The 23578-nt window shown below is 41.3% G+C and overlaps 1 protein-coding gene and 1 long non-coding RNA gene across 2 annotated transcripts; one reads left to right on the top strand and one right to left on the bottom strand.

Annotated features, from left to right (window-relative positions):
• Positions 1–1638: 1638 nt before the first annotated feature.
• On the bottom strand, positions 1639–18150 carry LOC134345300 (uncharacterized). Its single transcript, XR_010017653.1, has 3 exons — positions 18070–18150; positions 5629–5703; positions 1639–1896 (listed from the first exon to the last, which is right to left on the bottom strand). It is a non-coding gene; the product is annotated as an uncharacterized LOC134345300 (long non-coding RNA).
• A 192-nt stretch (positions 18151–18342) lies between these two features.
• ptmaa (prothymosin alpha a) lies at positions 18343–22999 on the top strand. The gene is made up of 5 exons (XM_063045749.1): positions 18343–18603; positions 21127–21195; positions 21284–21392; positions 22010–22074; positions 22435–22999. The coding sequence occupies exons 1-5, from the start codon at positions 18358–18360 to the stop codon at positions 22474–22476; spliced, it is 531 nt and encodes a 176-aa protein (XP_062901819.1). The 5' UTR covers positions 18343–18357; the 3' UTR covers positions 22477–22999.
• Positions 23000–23578: the final 579 nt, after the last annotated feature.

Raw genomic sequence — 23578 nt, 5'->3', positions numbered from 1 at the left:
GGAAGGAGGTGGCTTGGCAGAGGAGCTAAATAGTCTGAGGATGATGCACTCTTCCTGTCACACGTGCATCTTTTTGCATTAATTTGCTCCCACGATCAACCAAAAGTTGTGAAGGTCCATTGACAGCAGTGGAGAATTTTGTTAACAAAAACTGCCTGAATACTCCCGCACCAATCATGGGCGGGAGGTTCCAGGAGCCAGTCTGCATGTTGGATTACTTCATGGGAGCTCTGTGCACTTTTTGAATCTTCCTCTACGTTTGCCTGGAACAGGGTTTCTGGTTTGAAGGTCAGATGTGAGGCATGTCAATGATATGGCCGGCTCTATATAGCTGATTGAGAGTAACTAGGATCTCAGTGCTGGGTATGTTGGTTTGGGAGAAGAAGCTTATGCTTTCAATTAAGTTTGAGGATTTTGCAGATGTAATGTTGAAGATATTTTTTCAGTGGCTTGAAATGCCTGCTGTTAGTTGTTCAGGTCCCAGACATATACAGGCATCATTACTGCTCAATGACCTTGAGTCGTGTGCCTGATCTGGTGTCTTGATCTTCCAGTATCCTTTTCCTTTCCTCAATCAAACAAAAGATTTAATCACCAACATCTGCATTTGCTAAGAGGTTCCTCCTGAGATACGAAAACTGGCCCACATGTTCCAGGGCCTACTCATATACCTATATTGCTGGAAGATAGCATGATACTGTGGAAGCAGGTTAGTGGAGAATCTTGGTCTTGCAGATGTTGACGGTAAACACCCCTATCTTCTTGTATACATCTGTACTATGTCTTGGTGCTCAGCCTCTGGGCATGTGAAAACACAAAGGGTAATTTGCATAATGCCTCCATAATAGGTATTTATGAAGAATATCTTGTCTTCTCTACCAAAAAGAATCAGGTCTGATTTGATGAGAATGACAAAGAGATTGAGGACCAATCAAATATAAACATAGGACATTTCTGAACTGGAATTTCTACATTTATTCAAAGGTGAATAAAGTTCTATAGGAACAACAAGGCAGATAATCTAGCAGAAAATCTAGAAAGTAAAGAACAGATAGTGGATGGAGCAAATGTAACAACAACTTGAAATGTTTTGATTCTTCAGCATTGTAAAAGCCATCTACAATCCAAGCAGAAAGGTTCCAGCACACTAAAGTCATCAGGGGCAGAAGATAGTCTTCTGATGTTCGAAAAATACTTCACAAAGCTTCCAAACTTTGACTGTCTTTTAGATGAGCTCCCTGACCTTCCTCACACAGTACCCTGTCGCTTAACTGGCTGAATTCTTGCATTTTAGACATGGTATGCATTCAAGTATCACTTGAAAACAAAAATCTCGGCTGATATTCTAGTTGATGGTGGACCAGAAGAGGAGCCATTTTTCAGCAAAGCTTTAACCAGGGCCCTGTGTGCTCTCTTTGGTGAATGTTGAAGAAACAACAGAGAAAATATATCACCAGTGTCCCAGTCAATATTTAATCTTCCACAGTATCTAATAAAATGTTTAGTCATTAGCATAATACAGTTTGTGGAACATTACTAATTGCATGGACAAATTACAAATACATACTTCAAAAATATTTTACCTGCTGCAAAATGATTTCTGGTTCTAACACTATGGACAATGCTACTTGTTGAGAAACAAATGAAGAAATGATCTGAAATATTAACTGTTTCTCTTTCCGAGGATGCTGCCTGGATTACTAAGAGTTTCAGGCATTTTCCGAATTTGTTTCAGAGTTCCAGCATTCCTGGTATTTTTAATTTTCACTTACTATTGGTTTTCTTGTTTTCTTGTTATTGCTCATGTCTATATCCACTTTCAAGCTGTAATTATGCCTTCATGCCGGACTAGTCTCCAGAACACTTGTTTTTAATCCAGAACCTCCAGTTTTGTAGCTACCGAGAGACAAGAATATCAGAGTTGTATGTACCATACATACTTTGATAATAAATGTATCTTTGAATATTTTTCCATTTGAAGCATGCAGAGACCAGGGTCCTGAAGAATTGTAAAACTAGCGCTGTGGATATGTCTTTAACATAAATAGTAGGGGGCGGGTTCGACAACTTGGAAGAGTATGGAAAGAGTAAAAGAGAAGGGAAATGAGTTTACAGAACAGAGTTTACAGAAGCCCCCAGAATAAAAACCCAGACAGCACAATTAGAAAGGGATAAGACTTTAACTTCAGGTACTAGGGAGACAAAATTGACAATGGTGGTGAGTATAGGACTGAAGGGGTTATGTTTGAATACAGGCAGCATATGCAATAAGGTAGATGATCTTGCAGAGCAGTTAGAAATTGGCAGGTATGACGTTATGGGCATCCCTGAGTTGTAGCTGAGAAAAGATGATAGCTGGGAACTTAACATCCAAGGAAACACGTATCAAAAGGACACGCAGATGGGTGGATTGGTTCTGTTGGTAAAAAACAAAATCAAATCCTTAGAAGTGACATAGGATTAGAAGATGGAGAATTCTTCTGGGTGGAATTAAGAAAGGTAGAATTACCCAAATTAGAGTAGTAATCAGGATGTGGGGTACGAGTTAAAATGGAATATAGAAATATGCAGGTAGATTGGGAAAATCAGTTTGATGCTGGATCCAAGAGAAGGAATTTGTAGGATGCCTAAGAGATGGCTTTTTAGAGCAACCTGTGGCCAAGCCCACTAGGGAAAAGGCAATTCCAGATTGGGTCTGTGTAATGAACCATAATGAATTAGGGAGCTTGAGGTAAAGAACTCCTAAGAAACAGTGATCATAATATGATGGAATTCATTCATCAGTTTGAGAGGGAGAAGCTAAAATCTGAGGCATCAGTCTTACAGTGGAATAAAAGGAACTACAGAAGCGTGAAAGAGGATCTCCCAAAGTTGATTGGAAGATAATGTCATCAGGGATGACTGTAGAGCAGCAATGGCTGGTGTTTCAAGGAATAATTTACAGGAGCAACACACAGAAAATGCTGGAGGAACTCAGCAGGCCAGGCAGCATACATGGAAAAAAGTACAGTCGGTGTTTCAGGCCAAAACTCTTCGGCAGGACTGGAGAAAAACATGTGAGGAGTAGATTTAAAAGGATCAGTTCAACACAGAGAAGAAGATGCACTCTAAAGGGAGGATGAGGCAACTCTGCGTAACAAGGGAAGTCAAAGACAGCATAAAAAACAAAAGAGAGGATATACAATATAGCAAAAATTAGTGCAAAGGTGGAGTATTGGGAAGCTTTTAAAAATCAGCTGAAGGAAAATAAGAAAAAAGCAATAGTGAGTTAAAAGATATAATATAAAAGAGGGTACCAGAAGTTTTTTTTCAGATATATAAGTAACAAAAGAGAGGCAAGACTAGACATCAAACCACTGGAAAATGACACTGGAGGGGTGGTAATGAAGGAAAAAGAATGTCGAGTGAACTGAGTAAATATTTTGCATCAGTGGAAAACATCAGCAGGAGGCCAGAAATCCACGAGTCTTGGGCAGAAGTGAGTGTACTGCTATTACTAAGTAGATTCTGAAAGTTCTGAAGGTAGGCAAGTAAACTGAAACGGATGGACTATTCACCAGCATTCTGAACTAAGTAGCTGAAGAGTTTATGGAGGTATTAATTGAGATCTTTCAAGAATTCTGGAATGGTTGCTAAGGACTGGAAAATTGCAAATCACTCCACTCTTTAAGAAGGGAAGGAGGCAAAAGAAAGGGAATTATAGGCCAGTTAGCCTGACTTCAGTGGTTGGCAAGATAGTAAAGTCCATTATTAAGGATGAGGTTTTGGGGTATTTGGAGGCAAATGATAAAAGAGGCCAAAGTCAGCATTATTTCCTAAGGGAAAATCTTGCCTGATAAATTTGTTGGAATTCTTTGAGGAAATAAGTCAGGATAGACAAAGGAGAGCCAATCTATGTTGTTTACTTGGATTTTCAGAAATCCTTTGACAAAGTGCCGAATTTGAGGATGCTGAATAAGAGCCCATTGTTCAACAGGAAAGATACTAGCATGGATGGTAGATTGACTGAAAGGCAGGAGGCAGAAAGTGGGTATAAAGGGTGCCTTTTCTGGTAGGGTGCCAGCAGTGTTCCATAGGGTGCTGGGTCCACAACATTTCATGTTATATATTAATGACCTGGATTACGGAATTGATGGATTTGGGGATGATACAGAAATAGGTGGAGGGGAAAGTAGTGTTGAGGAAGCAGGGATATTGCAGGTGGCCTTGTACAGATTGGGAGAATGAGCAGAGAAGTGGCAAATGAAATACAATCCAGGGAAGTGTGTGGTTATGTGCTTTGGTGGAAGGAATAAAGGTGTGGAGTATTTTCTAAATGAGGAGTGAATTCAGAAATCAGAGGTGCAAGGGGACTTGGGAGTCCTATTGCAGGATTCTCTAAAGGTTAGCTTGCAGGTTTAGTCAGTAGTTAGGAAAGCAAATGCAATTTTAACATTCACTTTGAGAGTATTCATTAGTATATAAAAATATGGGTGTGATGCCAAGGCTTATAAGGCATTGTCCAGTCTGTATTTGGAGTATTGTGAGAAGATTTGGGACCTGTATGTAAGCAGGGAGCCCCATGTGCAATCTAGGCACTAAGGGTTCAGACGATGTAAGCAAGGATGTGTTGTTATTGGGCAGGGATCAGAGGAGTTTCACAAAATTTATCCTGGGAACGAAAGGGTTAACGTATGAGGAGTGTTTGATGGCACTGGGCTCATACTATCTGGAATTTAGAACAATGAAGGGAGATCTCAATGAAACCTAGATACAGTGGACGTGAGGAGGATGTTTCCAGTAGTGGGAGAGTGTAGGATTAGAGGGTAGAGCCTCAGAATAGAAGAACGTACCTGTATCTTTTTCAATCCTTTTATTGGATAGTTTCATAATAATAAATGTAACATAATAATGATACAAAGTTATTGGGAATACATTGTTATAATTGACATAATTAAATATAAACCCAGTTGACACTTAAATGTTAAAACTCCCAATCATTGAGGATACAGATGAACAATATAAAACAAAGAAAAATATCTAAAAAAATCATGAAAAAGGAAAGAGAAAAAAATAAAACTATAAATCCCCCCCCAAAAAAACTAACCTAAACAGTATTAATCAACTAAACTAAAAAAAAAAGACATGGGCTGTTATATAACATCATTAAAAAAAGCATTAGTGTCGACGACACCATTCCTCTCAACAAATATTACAAAGAAATAGAATAAGTTTGGAAAAGGTCAAATTACATCATATGAAAATGTTGAATAAATGGCCTCCAGGTCTTTTCAAAATTAATAGAGGGATCATAAACAACACTTCTAACTTTTTCCAAATTTAAACACAACATAGTTTGAGGACAGAGATAAGGAGACTCTCTTCAGCAAGAGGGTAGTGAATCTGTAGAATGCATCGACATAAATGGCTATGCAGGACAAGTCATTGGGTATATTTTAAGTGGAGATTGATAAGTTCATGATTAGTAAGGAAGTCAATGGTTATGGGTTAAAGGCAAGAAAATGGAGTTGAGAAGGAAAATAAATCAGACATGATCAAATATCAGATAAAACTTGTTGGGCTGAATGGCCTAATTCTGCTCCTATGTCTGGTCTTACAGAGAATTACTGATAAATCATGAATACTCACCAGTCAGCCTTAAGTAGATGCAGGTGCAAACTACTGAGTTTTGTTTTTGATTGGGACAACATGGATCCTCTTACTCTGTGGAATAACAGAGGCATTATGTGAAAGATTTACAGGAGAACAGAAGAAAGGCAACATCAGCCTTTTCCATATTACAGTAGACACACAAGCTCAATTGTTGCATAACCAATGCTGCTATCACTTGTTCCATCTTTACACAAATTTTAGTCAGCCAGTCTTTGCTCTGAAACCACGTCTCCTCTGACTTTACCAGCTCTGCTTCAGAATATTGTGAGCTGTGGCCAATGGACCTCTAAAGGCATTGCACTGAATTTTTAGCCAATTGGGAATTCCTCTTTCTCCTTCTCAAGTGTCTCTGCATTCAAGCTAGATGCCACGAACGTGATAGAATGTTCCCCATTTAACTGGATGGAGGCAGCCGTAAAATTTTCTTGAGAAGATCAGCAACATTCACATCAAGAGTATCTTGATTTGACCTGCCATTTACATCCTAGCCTGAACACTGTACTTGGCTGCAGAGAGTCCTAATCATTGTTCTTTTGCAGCAATGCTCAATCTCCACCTCCTCAAAAGTTGTCTCCCAGTAGAACAATCCTATCTGTCCTAATACCCTTGCCCCTCTGCATCTTATCCTCTCATAGGCCTCCATTCTCTCTCCTTTACTAAGGTGTAATTTACAGTAGCCAATTAATCCACTGGAACATCCATAGGATGTGGGAAGAAGCAAGAGTACCAGGTGGAAACTCAGAAGCTCACAGAGAGAACAGGCACACGAACAGCACCCGAGGTCAGGGGCAGTCTCAGGTTCTAAGGGGAGACAACTGGTTGCTGCACTACTTTTCAACTCCTTGAAATCTTTACATTAAAAAACAGTGGGAACAGTCTTAGCACATGGATTGCAGTGGTTCAAAAAGTTATAACCCCTCTTGTATATATATAAATGAAAAAACAGCAAAATTTTCATTTAAAACCCCTCAAACTAGAATTATACAGACAGGGTATACAGTGTAAATTATCTAAGGATGCAGAAAGGGATCAGGTGGTTTGAGTGAGGAGGCTGCAACATTCTGAAAAGTTTACCTCTGCGTTAAAAGAAAACTTGACTTTATGTGATGAAAGTGATGCAAAAAGAGTAAGTTTCACTGGTACACAAGTTTTATGACAGTTGAATGAGGCATCAAAAGACCTTATTTCTACCTAGATTACTTCAGTTTTGAAACACTGGAAAATGATGAAGATATTAACAAACGTTTAATACTAGAGCGGTGTTTATTCAAAACCATGAATTAGCCAAACTATGTAACAGATATAGTTCACACACTATAGAATGGGAGGGGGAGTTCATTTTAATTACTACTGGCAATCAGTCTTCAACACAATTTGGTGATGAGCAAGTAGTCAGACTTTTCCTTTTCTGTGTTTGCCTCTCTCTCTTTCTCCCCTTAGGAAAAATGAGTTAACTGAGCCTCTAAACAATGAATTTGCTTTATACATTATGCCATTCTAACTTGAATGAAATTTTCTGACTAGAATCATACAGGGTATTATATTATTTTACCATTAGTAAAAGTACGCAGATTAATCTGATTTATGCAAAGACTATGTTAATTTACACAATCATAAAATACAATTTTTTAAAATATAAGTTTACTGCTTTTTCTAGATGCCTTCTGAAATAAGCGTAGTTTGGTTGACATGTGCAGGATTAATGTCCAATATACATATTAATAGGTCTTCCTTTAAAATTCCCACATTATCATCTTACTTAACCAGATATGAGTGCAGTAAAGATGTGCTTTGGATTGGAGGGGATCCGAGGAATGGACTACAGGTCCTTCCAAGTTTGTGAATGCCCAACTTATGTTGGCTTAGGTGACTGTCAGTATGGAGATGCTGATTACAGCAGGGCTGCAGACATCTTTTGCCATTCAGGAACTCAGGTGATGACCACATTTCCGACTTATGAACTTTCGGTCCAAACTTTAAACAGTATTCCACCATACAAGTCTGATTGCCCTTGCTCCCATTCAGTACTGATGAGCTCTAATGCAAAACCTTCTGCTGAAACCTGGAGCTCCATCATCATCCGCTAAATCCACTCTTGAGAACAATGATGGATCATTACGCCCTGGATTGTAATACCAGTGCTTTCTGATCTCAGGACTGCCTGCAAAATGCCTTGAATACGTATTAAGCTGATGACCGGGTCCTGGCGCATGGCACTACGGTGCTTGGACAATTTAAATGTTGACACCGATACACTGGAAAACCCAGCGTCTGGTACAGATCCTGACGAAGGGCCTCGGCCCGAAACGTCGACTGTACCTCTTCCTAGAGATGCTGCCTGGCCTGCTGCATTCACCAGCAACTTTGATGTGTGTAACTTCAATTTCCAGCATCTGCAGAATTCCTCGTGTTTGTGTCTGGTACAGAGGTGAGGGTCGGGCCGAATTAGCTCGCTCTCCTGTGAATGTTTATCTCTTCCTCCGCAGTGCTGAGGCTGTGAACTGACCTGGCTGCCGTGCGTTTCTGCCTCGCTAGTGGGATGAACTGGGGAACGAGGCTTGGGCCTACTCCAGGAACACATCTGGGACTCAGTCTGGTTCAGAATGCTGTTGGCTTGCTTGTTTTGGTTGCATGATGTGTATTTTTTTCTCTCTCTGTCTTTCTCTGCACAGTGGATTTTGGTCTTTTTAAAATTGGGTTATTTGGGTTTCTTACTTTGTGGCTGCCTGTAAGCAGACAAATTTCAAGGTGTATAATTTATACGTTCTTTGATAATAAATGTGCTTCGAATCTTTAAGTAAGTACTGCCAATGTCCAAAGTATCTTCCAAAAGATATTTGCAATGTTTCATACAAAGGACTTTATAACTGAGCTTGATACTTGGAGACTCAGGGCAGTAATAAATGTTAAACTCTTCAGTGGATGTTTGGTTGATAAATCTTATGTCAGAACAACAGTCTTTGCACAGTTTATCATCACAGAATTATTTGACAAATTGAAACAGACGAATTTCAGTATCTTTTTTAATGAGAATCTACAAAATGAAAGAAAAAAATTTTGGTCACATATTCTACCATCACTAAATGATGGCAAGAATGCAACAAAAGCATTGAATTAGTTTAAGAACCTTTGCATATAATGGAGAACAAATTATACAGAGTTTCAAAACATCTTATGTGGAATATTGTGTTCAGTCTGTATACTAAGTTTCAGAAAAAAGATGTTAGTGTTGAGCTGGGTAAATGGAAGGTATTCTTGAAAGGGAGCAGGCCTTAAAGGGTAGAATTATGAAGACATGTTGTACACTCTGGGGTGTGATCATTAGGGTAGAAGATTAAAAGATGTTGTGATTGAGATGTTTAAAAAGTGCCACAAATTTATTACAGTTGACACAGAGAAGCTATTTCCTCTGATGGGAAATTCCAAGACAGAAGGGTACAATATTAAAATCAGAACAAGTCTATTCAGAATTGAATGAGGAAGCATATATTCAAAGCGAGGGCAAAGAAAATGTGGAATTACGTCCTTGAAATGACAGTGAATTCTCAGACAACCAAAATTTCAAGACCAAGACAGATAGATTTTTATTAGGTAAGGTTATCAGGAGAGTGGATCAGAGCTAGGTAAGTAATATTGAGCACAATTAGCACAATCAATTGAATTGAAGGAAATGTTTGAACAGTGTCTACTTCTCAGTGATTTTTAATTCAAGGATCAATCCAGGTAACAAATATTCACCAAAACAGCTGATTAACCTGTATATATACAGTAAAAGGTATTTCACAGGAACATTTGCCAGTAGAATCTGATAACAAGACTGTGAGGCTTTCGGAGGGATCTACCAAACATAAAGCCTATACAGCCCGAAACAAAATCAACAATGATGGTGTCAATTTTTAAATGCAGATGGTAAAATCCTCAGAGTCCTTAGATGACTGTAGGGTAAAAGGGTTGGATATAGCAGAATTAGGGAGGGGAGAGACCAAAGAAGTATTGCTTGTCTTGGGTAACACACACAATATACTAGAGGAACTTAGTAGGTCAGGCAGCATCCATGGAAAAGTATAGACAGTCAGAGTTTCGGGCTGAGTCCCTTCATCAAGATTCTTAATTTGCTTATGATTTACTAGTCTTGGGTTCAATGTGGATCAGTGATCGTAGGGCTAAAAAGGAAAGCAAGAGATGGTGCACAGTAAAAAAATCAGCATCAGAGTTTCAAATGAATTTTCATTTCTAGGAGCTTAAGATACTGGCCTTGGTCATCCTTAACACTTAATTGTAAATTTTTCTTATTGAACACAGAATGTCAGGGAACCAGTATGACAAGGTAGCAACAAAATGAGGTAAAGGTGTATGCTGCTAGTCTGTGGGATCTGATATGGTTGTCTGTTTGCAGTGGGAATTAAGAGGGGCTAATAGTGGATCCTCAGAGGTCCTAAGAGTTATCTGACGAGTAGTGTATTGGGAAGCCATTGGAGATGATCTGAAATGAGAAGGGAATGTTTTGCTTGACACGGACCAAGTGGACCAGAGGGCCTATCTCTGCCCTATTTGACTGTATGAGATATGGGTAGCCCCAAAGAGCAAGATAATGAACTAACAGAGATGCCGAATCTGCTTAATAACGTCAAAATCTGCAGACAGACAAGGAATGATAAGGCACTAAAATAAGTGCCATGCAGAATTTGCTATGGGTCTTTGATTGGGCCTCAATCACTGCTCTAACAGGAATAAAACCCTGACTTAAATACTTGGATATGGGACTGTGTAAAAATAATTCAAAGATCTGAAAGGCTGCAGCACTTTCAAGGGATTTAGAATAGAAAATGTCTGCGATTTTGGCTGATTGTTTCTTGGTCAATTGGGTAAAGAGTGAACACTTGGAGGAATGATTATAATGGTTTTGAAATGATGGCCTCAAGGGCCCGTTTACAAAAATCAAGTGGAATGGAGGCCACAATGAGACAGTACAGAACCAACAAGTTTGTGGGAATAAGCCTGAGAGGGAACATCGGTCTCAGAAGAATTTGTATTTACATACCACCTTAAAATATACTAAAGAGCCCAAGGTGCATTGAGTATTTCTAAATAAAATCTTACACAAATCCACATTAGGAAAGATGGTTTTTTTCTAAAAGGAGGAAATGGATGTTTCAATCTAAAGTTATCTAGGGAGGAAATTTTTAAATTTGGAACTGTGGTACTCAAAAGACCTGGTCATCTTTGAGGGAACAATAACACTGAGGAGGCTCAAAAGGCAGTAACAGGAAAACGCCAAATATTTGGGAAAACTAGAAGAGATTACAGAGATAAAATAGGGCAAGGTAAAAGTGGATTTGAAATCATGACTATGTGTTTCAAGAAAAACATAACTTAAGGGTAATGAGCACTGAAGCCAGCAATTATGAGGATTTAGTGTGTCAGAAAATGGACAGGAGAGTTTTGAATAATCTCAAATTTAAGAAGGATACAAAATCAGAATGCAGCCAAGAATTGATTGAAATAGCAAAGACAAGTTGCCAAAGGCTTTGGTGAGGGCTTTCAGCACTAGGCAAATTGCAATAAAAGTGGGCTTATGCAATGTTACTGAAATGAATATAAAGACAGATTTTTAGAAGGGAAGTTGTAAGAAATTCAATTACATGCACTTTGAATCAAAAGTGAAATTGTATGATAGTATTTGGTTTATGTATTGCCCAAATAATCAAGAGACTGGAACTAATGATTTGAAGACACGAGTTCAACTTGCTGGACTGGGGAATTTGAATTTTGTTAATTTAAGTAAGAGCTGGAGTCAAATATGGTACTCCAAAATTGTTAGATTCATTTTGGGTACTGTAATGACCAACATGCTGATCAACTATTAACTACTTTCTGAAATGGCACTTGGAGGCACAGTGTATATACATCTACTGATGCTTCTGGACTCATTTTCAGTGATGTTCCTGGAATCATTGGGTGTTTTGGGTCTTTCAACATCATACAACCTCCTCCAGGTGACCCAGCCGGGGCTGATCAGACCCCAGCTTGTGTCCAGATGGCTAGCTACTTATGACTCCATTGTTCCCCTCTTTTGAGCCACAGCCATCTTGAGGCCCTCTCTGCCACATCGGTGGTACTGCGGATGGCTCTCCTCTTCCTCTCTCCCTCAATGCCCAAATTGCTGAAGGCTCTAGCTAAGGAACGGGCTGCAAATCCTCTGCAACCAACCCCCACTGGGAGACACCTCGGTCTCCATCAGCCTGCTGACAGTTGCTGACCAGTCCTGTGTACTTGAAGAGCTTCCTTTCAAAGGCCTCTTCCAAGCGATCTTCCCATGGGACTATCAGCTCCAGCAGCACCACTTGCTTAGTAGACTCAGATATATGGACAATGTCTGGTCGCAGGGTGGTGGCTAGGAGATGGTTGGGGAACGTCAGCTGCCATTCGAGGTCCACCAACAGCTGCCAGTCCCTTGCAGAGGTCAGGATGCCTGCAGATATTCTTTTGGCAGGTATTGGCTGCTCCCCAGCTCTGACAAAGGCAATGGTCTGCTTGGAGGGTCGGGACCGCTTCGCCCACTCAACTCCTGCGCTGATGGCTTCAGTGATGGTCTTCAGGACCTGATCATGCCTCCATCTGTACCGTCCCTCACCAAGTGCCCTTGCACAGCCGCTGAGGATGTGCTCCAGGGTTCCTCGCTTGGAGCACAGTGGGCATGCAGATGACTCTGCCTTGCTCCATGTGTGCAGGTTTGATGGGCTTGGAAGCACATCATACACTGCCTGGATGAGAAATTGGATGTGGTGTGGTTCTGGTTTCCAAAGATCAGCCCAGGTCACTTTCCTCTCAACTGCATTCTCCCATTTTGTCCAAGCTCCGTGTTGCTTCATTCCCACCGCCTTGCAAGCTCTCATCTCCTCCACTACTGCTCTCACCTCCTCCTGAACTAGACGACGCCTTTCCTTCCCTCTGGTGTCCATTTGGGGAGTTGGAAAGGATCCTAGCCCAGCTCAGCCTCGTGTGACCACTCCCACCAGCCTCCTGTGACGCAGCCTCGCCTCTGCTTCCTGAACAGCTTCCTCTGCCCTCCACTTCCTGCCAGTCCTCACTTGGATCCCTGCTGTAGCCACCTTCGGGTCACTTGAGTCCCTATACTGTAGCACTTCTCTGGCTCTTGTTACCTTGAATTCTTCCTCCAAGGATTTGAAAGGCAGTTGTAGTTTGTTGTGGTGTCCATAGGGTGTGGTGCTGCTCAGACCCTTTTGGCAGCCCCAGCCATCTTCTGAGGTAGTTGCTAACCCTCCTCTCTAAGGTTTCGACTGTCGAGATCGGAACTGCATAGACGAGGAGGGGCCACAGGATTCTGGGAAGAATGCCATGATGATACACCCAGGCTTTAAACTTCCCAGGTAGGCCAGACTTGTCCACAGATTTCAGCCAGCCATCCAACTTGGTGCAGGTTGCATGACTGGATGTTGTGTCCCTTAAAGAGCTGTCAAACACTTTGCCTAGCTCTTTACCGGCTTTTCTGTGATGGTTGGGATGGCTGTGCCTGCGATGCTGAACTGGAACTTGTTCTCCACCATCCCTTTCCTCAGCACCATCGATCTTGATTTGGCAGGTTTGAAACGCATCCGGGCCCACTCCACCAGATTTTCAAGCCCTTGCAGAATCCCCCGGCAGCCTGGGACTGATTCTGTGGTGACTGTGAGGTCATCCATGAATGCCCTGATAGGTGGTTGCCGTTGAGCGGAATTCATTCTGGGCCCTCTGCACTCTGGTTCAGCTGACTTAGTGAGCATGTTCATGGCTAGGGAGAACAGTGTCACTGAGATAGTGCACCCTGTGATGATGCCGACCTCCACCTTGTGCCAGGTTGATGTAATTGTTCCTGAAGAGACCCCCACCCTGAAGTTGCTGTAATAATCAGCGATAAGGTCTCTGATTCTGCTGGGGACGTGATATTTGGCCAGTGTGAGCTGCGCCAGCTTGTGCGGAATGGAGCCATATGCATTTGCCAGGTCGAGCCACAACACTGACAGGTTGCCCTTGTTCTCTCTGGCCTCCCTGATGAGCTGTGTCACCACACCGATGTGCTCCAGACAGCCCGGCATCCCTGAAATGCCACCCTTCTGGACTGATGTATCAATATAGGTGTTCTTTGCTAAGTAGGTGCACAGCCGGTTAGAAACAGAACTGAAGGAGATCTTCGCCTCGACACACAGCAGGGAGATGATGTGAAACTGATCTATCTGGGTGGCATTTTCCTCCTTCGGGATCCACACCCCTTCAGCCACTCTCCACTGTTCTGGGATCTTCCCCCTTCTCCAAAAGGTTCTCAGGATCTTCCACAGATGCAGCAGGAGTTTGGGGCAGTTCTTGTACACTTTGTACGAGGTGTTGCTTGGTCCTGGAGCCAAGCTTGCCCTTGCTTTGCGGACGACCTCTCTGACTTCCTTTAGTTGCAGCTCTGACATGTCGAACTGCACATCCAGTTCAGGTGGGTCTATTAGGATGTCGCACTCTCCCAACTCCTGCTGTCTTTCAGGATCATTATATATCTTCTTCAGATGTTGGTCTATCTCTTCCTGCGAACAGACCAGTTTCCCACTGTGCTTCCCCCAGCAACTCCTTGGTGAACTTGAAGGGGTTGGTGATAAAGGCAGCACGTTTTCCAGCCCTTTCCCGACGCCACCTCCGCTGCCACTCTGCCCAGCGGAGGACCCTGATCCTCTTTCGTAGTATACACATCAGCTGGGCCAAGCCAATGCACTCCTCTTCTCCTGCCTCCTTGTATTGGGACTTCAGCGCTTTCATCTCCTGCCTGATGTTGTGGATCCTCAATGCTCTTTGGTTCTTCGAGTAAGATGTTTTGGAGCCTTCCTTCTCCTCTTCTCCGAACCGTTCAGCTGCGATACTAACAATAATTGTTGTCATGGCTTGCAGCTTCCTATCGACCCCTCCCTTCGCCGTTGCCTCCAGAATTTGGTTAACACCTTCATCAAACTGCTTCCACAGTGAAGTCATGTTAGCTGCAGGCCACTGGATCCTCCTCCTGTCAGACTTGATGTTAGAGGGATTAGTTTGCAACACTTGGCGGTTCCGGGCACTATGGGGTGACTCCGGACTTGGCCCCTCTTTCGTCTCACCAGGTTGGACACCTGCGCGTTGTGCTGCTCCTGCTCCCGCCAAACACTTCATCCTCGCTTGGTGGATCTTTAAGCCACGATTGTTCTTGCAGATTTTGCCACTAAACATATGATAATAAAACCAGATGAATCAACTCAATAATTGTTGCACAGACCACACTATCACAAAGACACTCCCACTGACTAAAATACTGAGGTCCCGTTTATGGCAATACTGCCACAAATCAGGGGCTCCCATGCAACATGTGGTCATTGCCTGGAACTTAGGTGAGAAATAATAAACACAATATACTGTACATCAGCTGTTGCCCAGTCACATACATTTTGAAAAATTATGAATGGAATTTAAGCTGATTAAATTATAAGCTAACTTGTTTGGAAAGTCATCAGTAAATTGACACAACAATTGTAGGCCGTATCTCGGGTAATGATGAGTTTGAGTACAGAGAGGAAATTAAGAACCTGGTGGTATGGTGCGAAGACAATAAACTATCCCTCAACGTCAGCAAGTTGAAGGAATTGGTTGTTGACTTCAGAAGGAGTAGCGGACCGCACAACCCAATTTACATCGGTGGTGTGCAAGTGGAACAGGTGAAAAGCTTTAAGTTCCTTGGGGTCAGTATCACAAATGACCTGACTCAGTCCAAGCAAGCAGAGTTCACTGCCAAGGAGGCCCACCAGCGCCTTTACTTCCTGAGAAAACTAAAGAAATTTGGCCTGTCCCCTAAAACCTTTTATAAATGCACCGTAGAAAGCATTCTTCTAGGGTGCATCACAACCTGGTATGGAAGTTGTCCTGTCCAAGACCGAAAGAAGCTGTAGAAGATCGTGAACACGGCGCAGCATATCACACAAACCAATCTTCCATCTGTGGACTCACTTTACACCGCACGCTGTTGGAGCAGTGCTGCCAGGATAATCAAGGACACGACCCACCCAGCCAACACACTTTTCATCCCTCTTCCCTCCGGGAGAAGGTTCAGGAGCTTGAAGACTCGTACGGCCAGATTTGGGAACAGCTTCTTTCCAACTGTGAGAAGACTGCTGAACGGATCCTGATCCGGATCTGGGCTGTACCCTCCAAATATCCGGACCTGCCTCTCGGTTTTTTGCACTACCTTACTTTCCATTTTTCTATTTTCTATTTATGATTTATAATTTAAATTTTTAATATTTACTAATTTTTACTATTTTTAATATTTAGTATTTGTAATCCAGGGAGTGGGAAGCGCAGCATCAAATATCGCTGTGATGATTGTATGTTCTAGTACCAATTGTTTGGCGACAATAAAGTATAAAGTATAAAACAGCTGAAGTTCTAGTTATACAATATGGTTGTAATGAACAGTCTTGGTAAGTGTCAAATGTGATTCAAGCTAGTGAGAAAATTTTCCCTTGAGTCAGTAAGCTCCTTGACATTATACTTGTCAAATCCTACCTCGGGGGGCACGCACTCAGTGCGCCTTTGGAATTTATTTCTTTTGTCCATGTATGGATCAATGATGGGCAGGTGCTGATGGATCAGTTGCAATATTGGATCTGCAGCATTCCTCATTGTAGATGTATTTGGCATGATGGTTCTGGTTCAAGGCAGTCATAATGAGGAAATTCTGTCATTTTCCACTGAATGCAGTAGAGGCAGAATACCTTGCAACTTATAACAAGGCATCTGATGTGCTGTTGTCCACCAGAAGCAACAATGAATTTGACAAATATATTCAACATCTTGGCCATTACTATTACCATCAATCAAATCAGAGGTAAAACATGGCCTCATTAAGATCATGCCAAGAAATACACATTAAAATACATCCAAAACTAGATAAAGCAACAAGACCAGATGTTTGCAAGCACAGCATGCTCTAGAAAGAAAGATCTAAGCTATCTCTCACCAAAGATTAAAATTGAAGCACCGAACATCTGCCACATCCAGTCAGTAAATGGCCTTGGACAGTTGAAAAATTAATGGATGTATCACTATGAACATTCTCAGTTATTTAATTCCCACAAGAGAGCAAAGGCAAAGATTATTGCATTTGTAATTTTCTTTCACACCAAAAGGTGATGTGAAAATAACACTCCTAGACACCAAAAGGGTACAAAAAGGAAGATTATTGTTGTTGTAACAAGACTCTAATTTTCTCCCTGTAAATTTCTGCCAGGGGGCTAATGAAAGTTTTAGTGACCTTCCCCCAAATATAACAAACAATATGCTGGAGGAACTCAGCAGGTTGAGAACATCTGTGGGAGCAAAGGAATTCTCAATATCTTAGATCTAAAGACTGCATCTTGTGACTTCACAAGTCAAAGTCTTCTGATATTTTGTGGCAAAACACTAACCTGACTCCACTAAGCAATATTACAATTCAAAACACCTATTAGAAGCATGACAAAATACCATCCAACTTCCTGGTTGCATGCATCCCAGTCCTGGTGAAGGGTCTCGGCCAGAAAGGTTGACTTCCATAGATGCTGCCTGACCTGCTGAACTCCTCCAGCATTTTGTATGTTGCCGCATCACTAGCCGGTCAAAGTATTCCATCTTATCATTGCCTTCATATTCAGTATTTTAAAATGACAAAATGTACTGGAGCAACTTGCATATAGGAGCAATATCTACAACTGGACCCTGCAAGTCATAAACATGGAAATACAATACTGTCCTCTTAATATCACCTGGTCAAAATTCTGAAATTTCCTTCCTCTGCAATATCTCAGGTCCATTTGCACCACAGAGACTGCGATTAGCCAATTTAGTGGCTCATCAACAGCCCTTCAAGGGCCATTGAGGACAGACAATAAATACTTGCATCGTCAGGGCCACACATTAGCAAGCATCAGTAGAACAAGCATAATTGTGATCTGCATTTCCTACTTGGAATTATGGGGCCAATCAGGATTGTGACCTTTGGATGTATTACCCATGTATTTCTAGGATCAATATTCATGTTCCATGAAGATAAAACCTCGCTACGGCGGAGACTAGTAGATAACAGTACTACTTTCAGCAGCGTGTTTTCATGGGACCCTTGTAGTCAACCTACGACCGCTGAAGGTAAAAGCAGGGCAGCAATCCCTTGAAGAACTACAACACCGTCCGTATGTTGCGAATCACCACCACCAGCCTGCCAGAGCTCATAACTCACACTGATGGACAATAACCCTCACCAATCATAAAGCACTGACGTCAAATAGGCGTTTTTGTTAATAAGTAATAACATAATTCCACCAATGACCACGAAGAAGGCGGAGTTACAATAAACCACGCCTACTCCGGCTAACCCACCAATCACAACGTGCCGACACCCATCTGGAGGCGTATAAGAACAATACCATCCTTGCGAATCCAAACAAAGAAGCGTTGAAATTGATTCTGTAGTTCTATTTGCTCTTATATTTTGCATACTGAGTCATTTCCTTAATGAACAATAGAAATGTAGCTTTAGAATCGGATTTGTCTGCGACCGTATAATTGACCAATCAGGATTCCGGCCTCTGGGCGCTCGCCCAATGGCGGGGCGGCGTGTGAATCACGTGACTTTAAACCGGGAGCCGTGACGCGATGGCCGTGTAAATGCGCGAGTCGCGGCAGCGAGCCCCTCATTCTGTGTGTGAGCCATATTTGCATTGTTTGCAAGTTCCAGCGGCGGCGGTAACAGCAGTAGCGCCTTGCAGCAGCTCGCAGTCGCGCAGTTCGTGCATTACTACAGACTCCGCTTTTAAACTCTTCTCTCTCTTTCCCCCCACTTTTAAACGCGTCTTCGCCACCGGCATCATGTCAGAAAGCACAGTAGAAAAGAGTGTCGAACGATCCCCGAAGGTAACAGTGTGCTCGTGTTTTGTTTCGACAAAAATCCATTCAGTTCGGTGGAATGATCTTAAAAAGCAGCAAAATACAACAAACGGCTTGTTACATTTTGAAAGGAATAAGCACGGGTTCTTTGTGATAAAGACGGCAGGCTTGAGAATCTGAGATCCACTTCAAACAAAAATCTAAATGGAAGACTTTATTTTAAAAAAAGGTTGAGTTGCAAAGTGTCAGATACTTGCGAAAGTTGGCGTTTAGTTAACTGAACCCTGTTTCAATGAGAAATCCATTAAAGCTCCGCTTTCCGTTTTGAAGGGCGGAAAGGTGTTGTACAGAAAGTTCTGCATTTCTCTCGGAATGGAAAAGCAGCTGGAGGGTCAGTGTGGATGTTAAATCGTGAAAGTCAAGTTTCCCGAGCTGCTGTTGACGGACATTGGTTCACTTTGATTTGGATGCCGATCTTTATTGTTCCTTTAATCGAGTTGCGTTGCGAGGGTCGACCCGCGTTCCCTCTCGCTTTGTGAATTTGGTAATAAATCATACTACAAAAGGCGATCGCGCCTTTTTTTTAAAGCAGAAGAGGATTTTCTTCGGACCGATAGTTACTGCGTGAGTCTGGCTGTATCTATTCGGATACAGTTGAATTGTAGCAACATCAAAGGGTCACGCAGTTCGAGAGTCTGCGGCTAGGCACGGAGCGCGTACTTCACATGCGGGTTACCATGTTTGTGTATATATTTCTGTTAAATGACCTTATTTCCCGCCACTGGCAGTACTCCCCACGTTTGAAGAAGTGCAGGTGCTGGCACCACCGTTGAAGTTGTGCATTGTTGTGTTTGGAGGTGGGTAGAGAGCGCACCGCCCGGTTTCGGTATCGCTTCTCCCGACTTCATTAGGGGTTAGATCAGCATTAATGTACGGCAGCAAAACACGGGGAAGGAGGGGGTGGAGTGATTGGGGGTAAGGTTGGTTGAAAACTACCCTCGTTATCTGATTTGCCTCAATAGTGACTTCAGATAACGTTTACGTAAGATCGGATGAGAATTGTTGACTTTTTAACGTTTCTCGTAGTTTTTGCGATAGGCTGAGCAAATACATCGATCGCGTTCAGGTCCCTCCCGCTTTTCCTCAAATGTCGATCAAATATCCATTTTTGAAAGGTGATTGATGAAAATGGCTTGGTTCAGGAGTTTCCTGAGCCTTGATATTTTAAAATTGATAATTAAAAAAATATATCCCACCTCTGCGCAGGTTTATTCTGCTGAACTGGGTTTGGGGGCAGGATTTAGTCGCACGATTCGTAACGAGTTTAGTGTTTCGAAGTAATTTTTTTTTGGGGGGGGGGTTTGCATTCTTTCTGCATGACATTTGTGTGATGAAAATAGTCGGTTTGAAGTGTGAAAGCCGGAGCTTTACTTCCGCCTCTGAAACCGGTTACATCGCGCTTTCTTGTGATCTGTAAAAGATCGACCAGTTTAGAAGGTGACTGATCTTAGCTGTCTTTATATTTGGATCCTGTAAAATTTTGCGCTATTGAGTAGATTGTATACCAGTTTCTTAAATGGAGGACGATTGATTTTGATCCTACGATTGATCCTTCGGGGAGAAAGGAAAAGGGCGAGAGAATGTCGGATCGTGAAAAAGGTGGCCTTGGGGATAATGACAGCTATAAACGGATTAGGAGATAAAGATTAGGAAACAATTTAATAAATTGGACGAGGATCGATCAGATCGAGATGCAGTGTAGGGTGATGACATATTTACAAGTCGCAGAACGAAGTATTGGGGAGAGATTGATTTTAGAAGTTGTCCTTGTGAAGTTAAAATTGTATATGAAATTTATTTTCGAATTCATATTTTTATTGCGTGGGGTAATCTCTTTGTTCGGACGGATTATTGCGATTTACTTTATAATGCTTTCATGTCTGATGTACAAACTACGTACTGCAAACCGTCGGTCCACAATGTAACTCCGCATGCATGAAAGACTGAGTGATTTGTAGATCTGTTGCGCTTGAGCGAGTTGCGATTTAGACTCTCGAGGTGAGGCTGTTTGTGATGGCGGAGAAGAAGCGTTGAGAGAAAGGTGGATGTGTGTGCTATTTCTGGCGATTTGCGCGTGTAGGTGGTGCGTGCTGAGCACGCTGCGAGTTTGTAGTCCGGTTTGCCCCTGTGGGGATACGAAACATTAAGGCAGCGCCACGCAGAGAACTACCATTCCCAATATGCCCCGTGGTTTTCGATCATCCAGATTTAAGCGGGACGGGCGGAGACAGATCGCGATACCAGTGGGCTGGGCGGCGCCGACTGCCAGAGCAGCCAATGCACGCAGGCAGGCGGGGAAGGTGCAATTTGACGTCCGTTTGCTAGGGCACTTAGGTGGGCGAGTTTTTTTCAGAAATTCCCAATTGGCTGAATATTTATTTTTTGCAAACATCAAAGTGAAAGGCGGAAAGTGATGAACATAAAAGTTAGGAAAGTACTTTCTTAGCTACGCCGTTGCGCATTGTTGAATTTTATCTTTTTCTTTTAAAGGATCTGAAGAAAACTCAAGAAGTGGAGCCGGAGAATGGCAAAGGTGACGCACCAGCTAACGGAAATGCCGTAAGTTGCTAAACTAGTTTGCTGTCGAGTTTTCTGCCGTAGTCAATCGTGGTGAATTATTTCAGTGTCGGTTTTTCTTTTTTTTTAGGAGAATGAAGAAAATGGAGAACAAGAGGTTGAAGAGAATGCAGATGAGGTAGAAGATGAAGAAAGTGAAGATGTTGGGGAAGATGATGAAGAGGAAGAGGATGAAGAAGGTAACTTTCTGACTAATAACGTTTCTGGATGTAGAGAATTAGCATAGGCAATCTTCAAACCATATGGGTAAAATAAAACAACTAGTTGACTTTTGTGTTAATTTAGTTTGAGATGCCTGGAGTGTTTTGAGCTGTACTTGTTCTTCCTTTCTGTTAAGACTGCTTTCTTTAAAGCATATTTCCAGTTTACTTCCCACATTTTATGAACTGATTATATAATAGGAAATTTAACTGTAGCATTTGAGTCCTTTGTATCAACTGATGTGCACATGCTCAGTCTTTGTTTCCATGTTGTTACTTTTACAGTGACACTACTGGCCATCCGGGGAATGACACAGATGTTTCTAAATTCTCCACGGTGTAGTGCCTTGAATGACCTGTGATCTTGCATTAGGCAACGTTATGATTATTGACTTGTTTTAGTTTTTCTGAAGTTGGAAATATTATCAACATGACATACAACTATGATGTGTTTGAGCTGTTCTGCTGACCTAATGAGAGTTTGTCATGTACTTGTCTCACCTGAATGAAAATGGGTAATAGTCTGTTATGATCATGGGGGTGGGGTGAAACTTCTTTCCATCTATTATTGAAATCATGGATAATTTTTCTCCTAGATGAAGAAGGTGATGAAGATGAATGTGAGGGTGCTGCAGAGAAACGAGTGGCTGAAGATGAGGAGGTAGGTAGATCTGATATGCCTGCTTGTTTTATTGAGCAGGGTGCGCAATTGAAATTCGTGGTTTCGTTTATCGTCTACCTTTTCAGTTGTGTTTCTACAGAAACCAAAGTAGTAAATAATTTTACTGTTTTGGATATCTGTAAAAGAACCCAGAAATGTGATACTGACTTGGGTATGTACTAAGTTAAAATTTTAAATAGACTTTTCTATTCAAAAGTTCTGGAACTAATGGCAAAATTATAAAATTTTGTTATTATTTACTACGTATCGATAATGGTTAAAAAATCACTTTTGTAATTAAATTGTAATTATGTCAATGAAGGCAACAATCATTATTTAATGTTTTTCAACTCCCCATAGGATGATGTTGCAAAGAAGAAGCAGAAAACAGATGATGAATAAAACTGTACTTTCTTCCACGTTCCCCTTTTTTTCTGTTGGAAAAACTTGGTCATCATCACTAAGTAGAGTGTACACCAGTGCAAGTCAACAGCAGAATTTTTAAAATAAAATTACTAAGACTTCATTGCCCTACTTCTTTCTTAAAATCCTAAAGGAGAATTTGTTTGTATTTTTATTTACATTTTATATTTTTGTACATATGGTTAGAGGTCAGCCAATTTAAACATTGATCTCTGGTGACCAAACAGGGCTTTGAAGTTCTTCTGTAAAACAGACTTTACTGGTGGTTTGACCATGTCTTGGCCACATTATCATAAAGGTAACCTGTAAAAATAAATAAAAACACAAAATTAATTTGATCATTCCAATAACTGTGTATGTACTTTAGCTGTACGATAAGTAGTTGGTTTGTATGAGGTGGAAAGGCCAAAGATCAAGGTTTTTTTGTCTGAAATACTGTCCATTGTGGCCTGTTGTATGTGTGAAACAAGTTTGTTGTCCAATAAACCGGAATTTTATTTTGCTGAGTTTTTCTGATGAATTGCCTCCTTGAGATTTTTTATCTTCTATAACACCTTAAAATTTAATGCTCCTCTCGCACTAGTGAAACTGAAAGCCAATGAACTCTTATCAGAGTGCTGCATTCAGTGGCAGCCATCTTCATCACTGAAGTCAATTATTCTGAGATGAAATGTTAAGTAAATACAGCCATTAATGCTCAAATAAAGTGATGGTAGACATAAATTGAAAACAGATGTTGACTATTTTCAAGTAGTTAAATTCATATATACACAACATAATTTGATAAGTTGTCTGCATTTATAAAGTTTATTAAAGTGGTAAGTAATGTCTTTATTCTGTGTTATGGAAAGCAGAAGAATCCAAGCTATGTACTTTTAAAATGTAATGTTAGTTTAGAACTATGTAGTCTGTCGAGATTTATTACTTGTACTTGGCTTTAGAGATGTTTAATTTTAGTGTATTGTCTTGCAACAGTGAAATGAAGAAAAACTTAAGTAGTAGAATGAAATAATATAATCCTTTTTAATTTACTATAATTCTGTTAACAAACAAATATTGGGTGCTTATATAATTCCTAGTT

This window comes from Mobula hypostoma, chromosome 4 (genome assembly GCF_963921235.1).
Source record: "Mobula hypostoma chromosome 4, sMobHyp1.1, whole genome shotgun sequence".
Lineage (NCBI taxonomy): Eukaryota > Metazoa > Chordata > Chondrichthyes > Myliobatiformes > Myliobatidae > Mobula > Mobula hypostoma.
The sequence above is the reverse complement of the archived record's forward strand: the minus strand, read 5'-3'. Positions and strand labels throughout refer to the sequence as shown.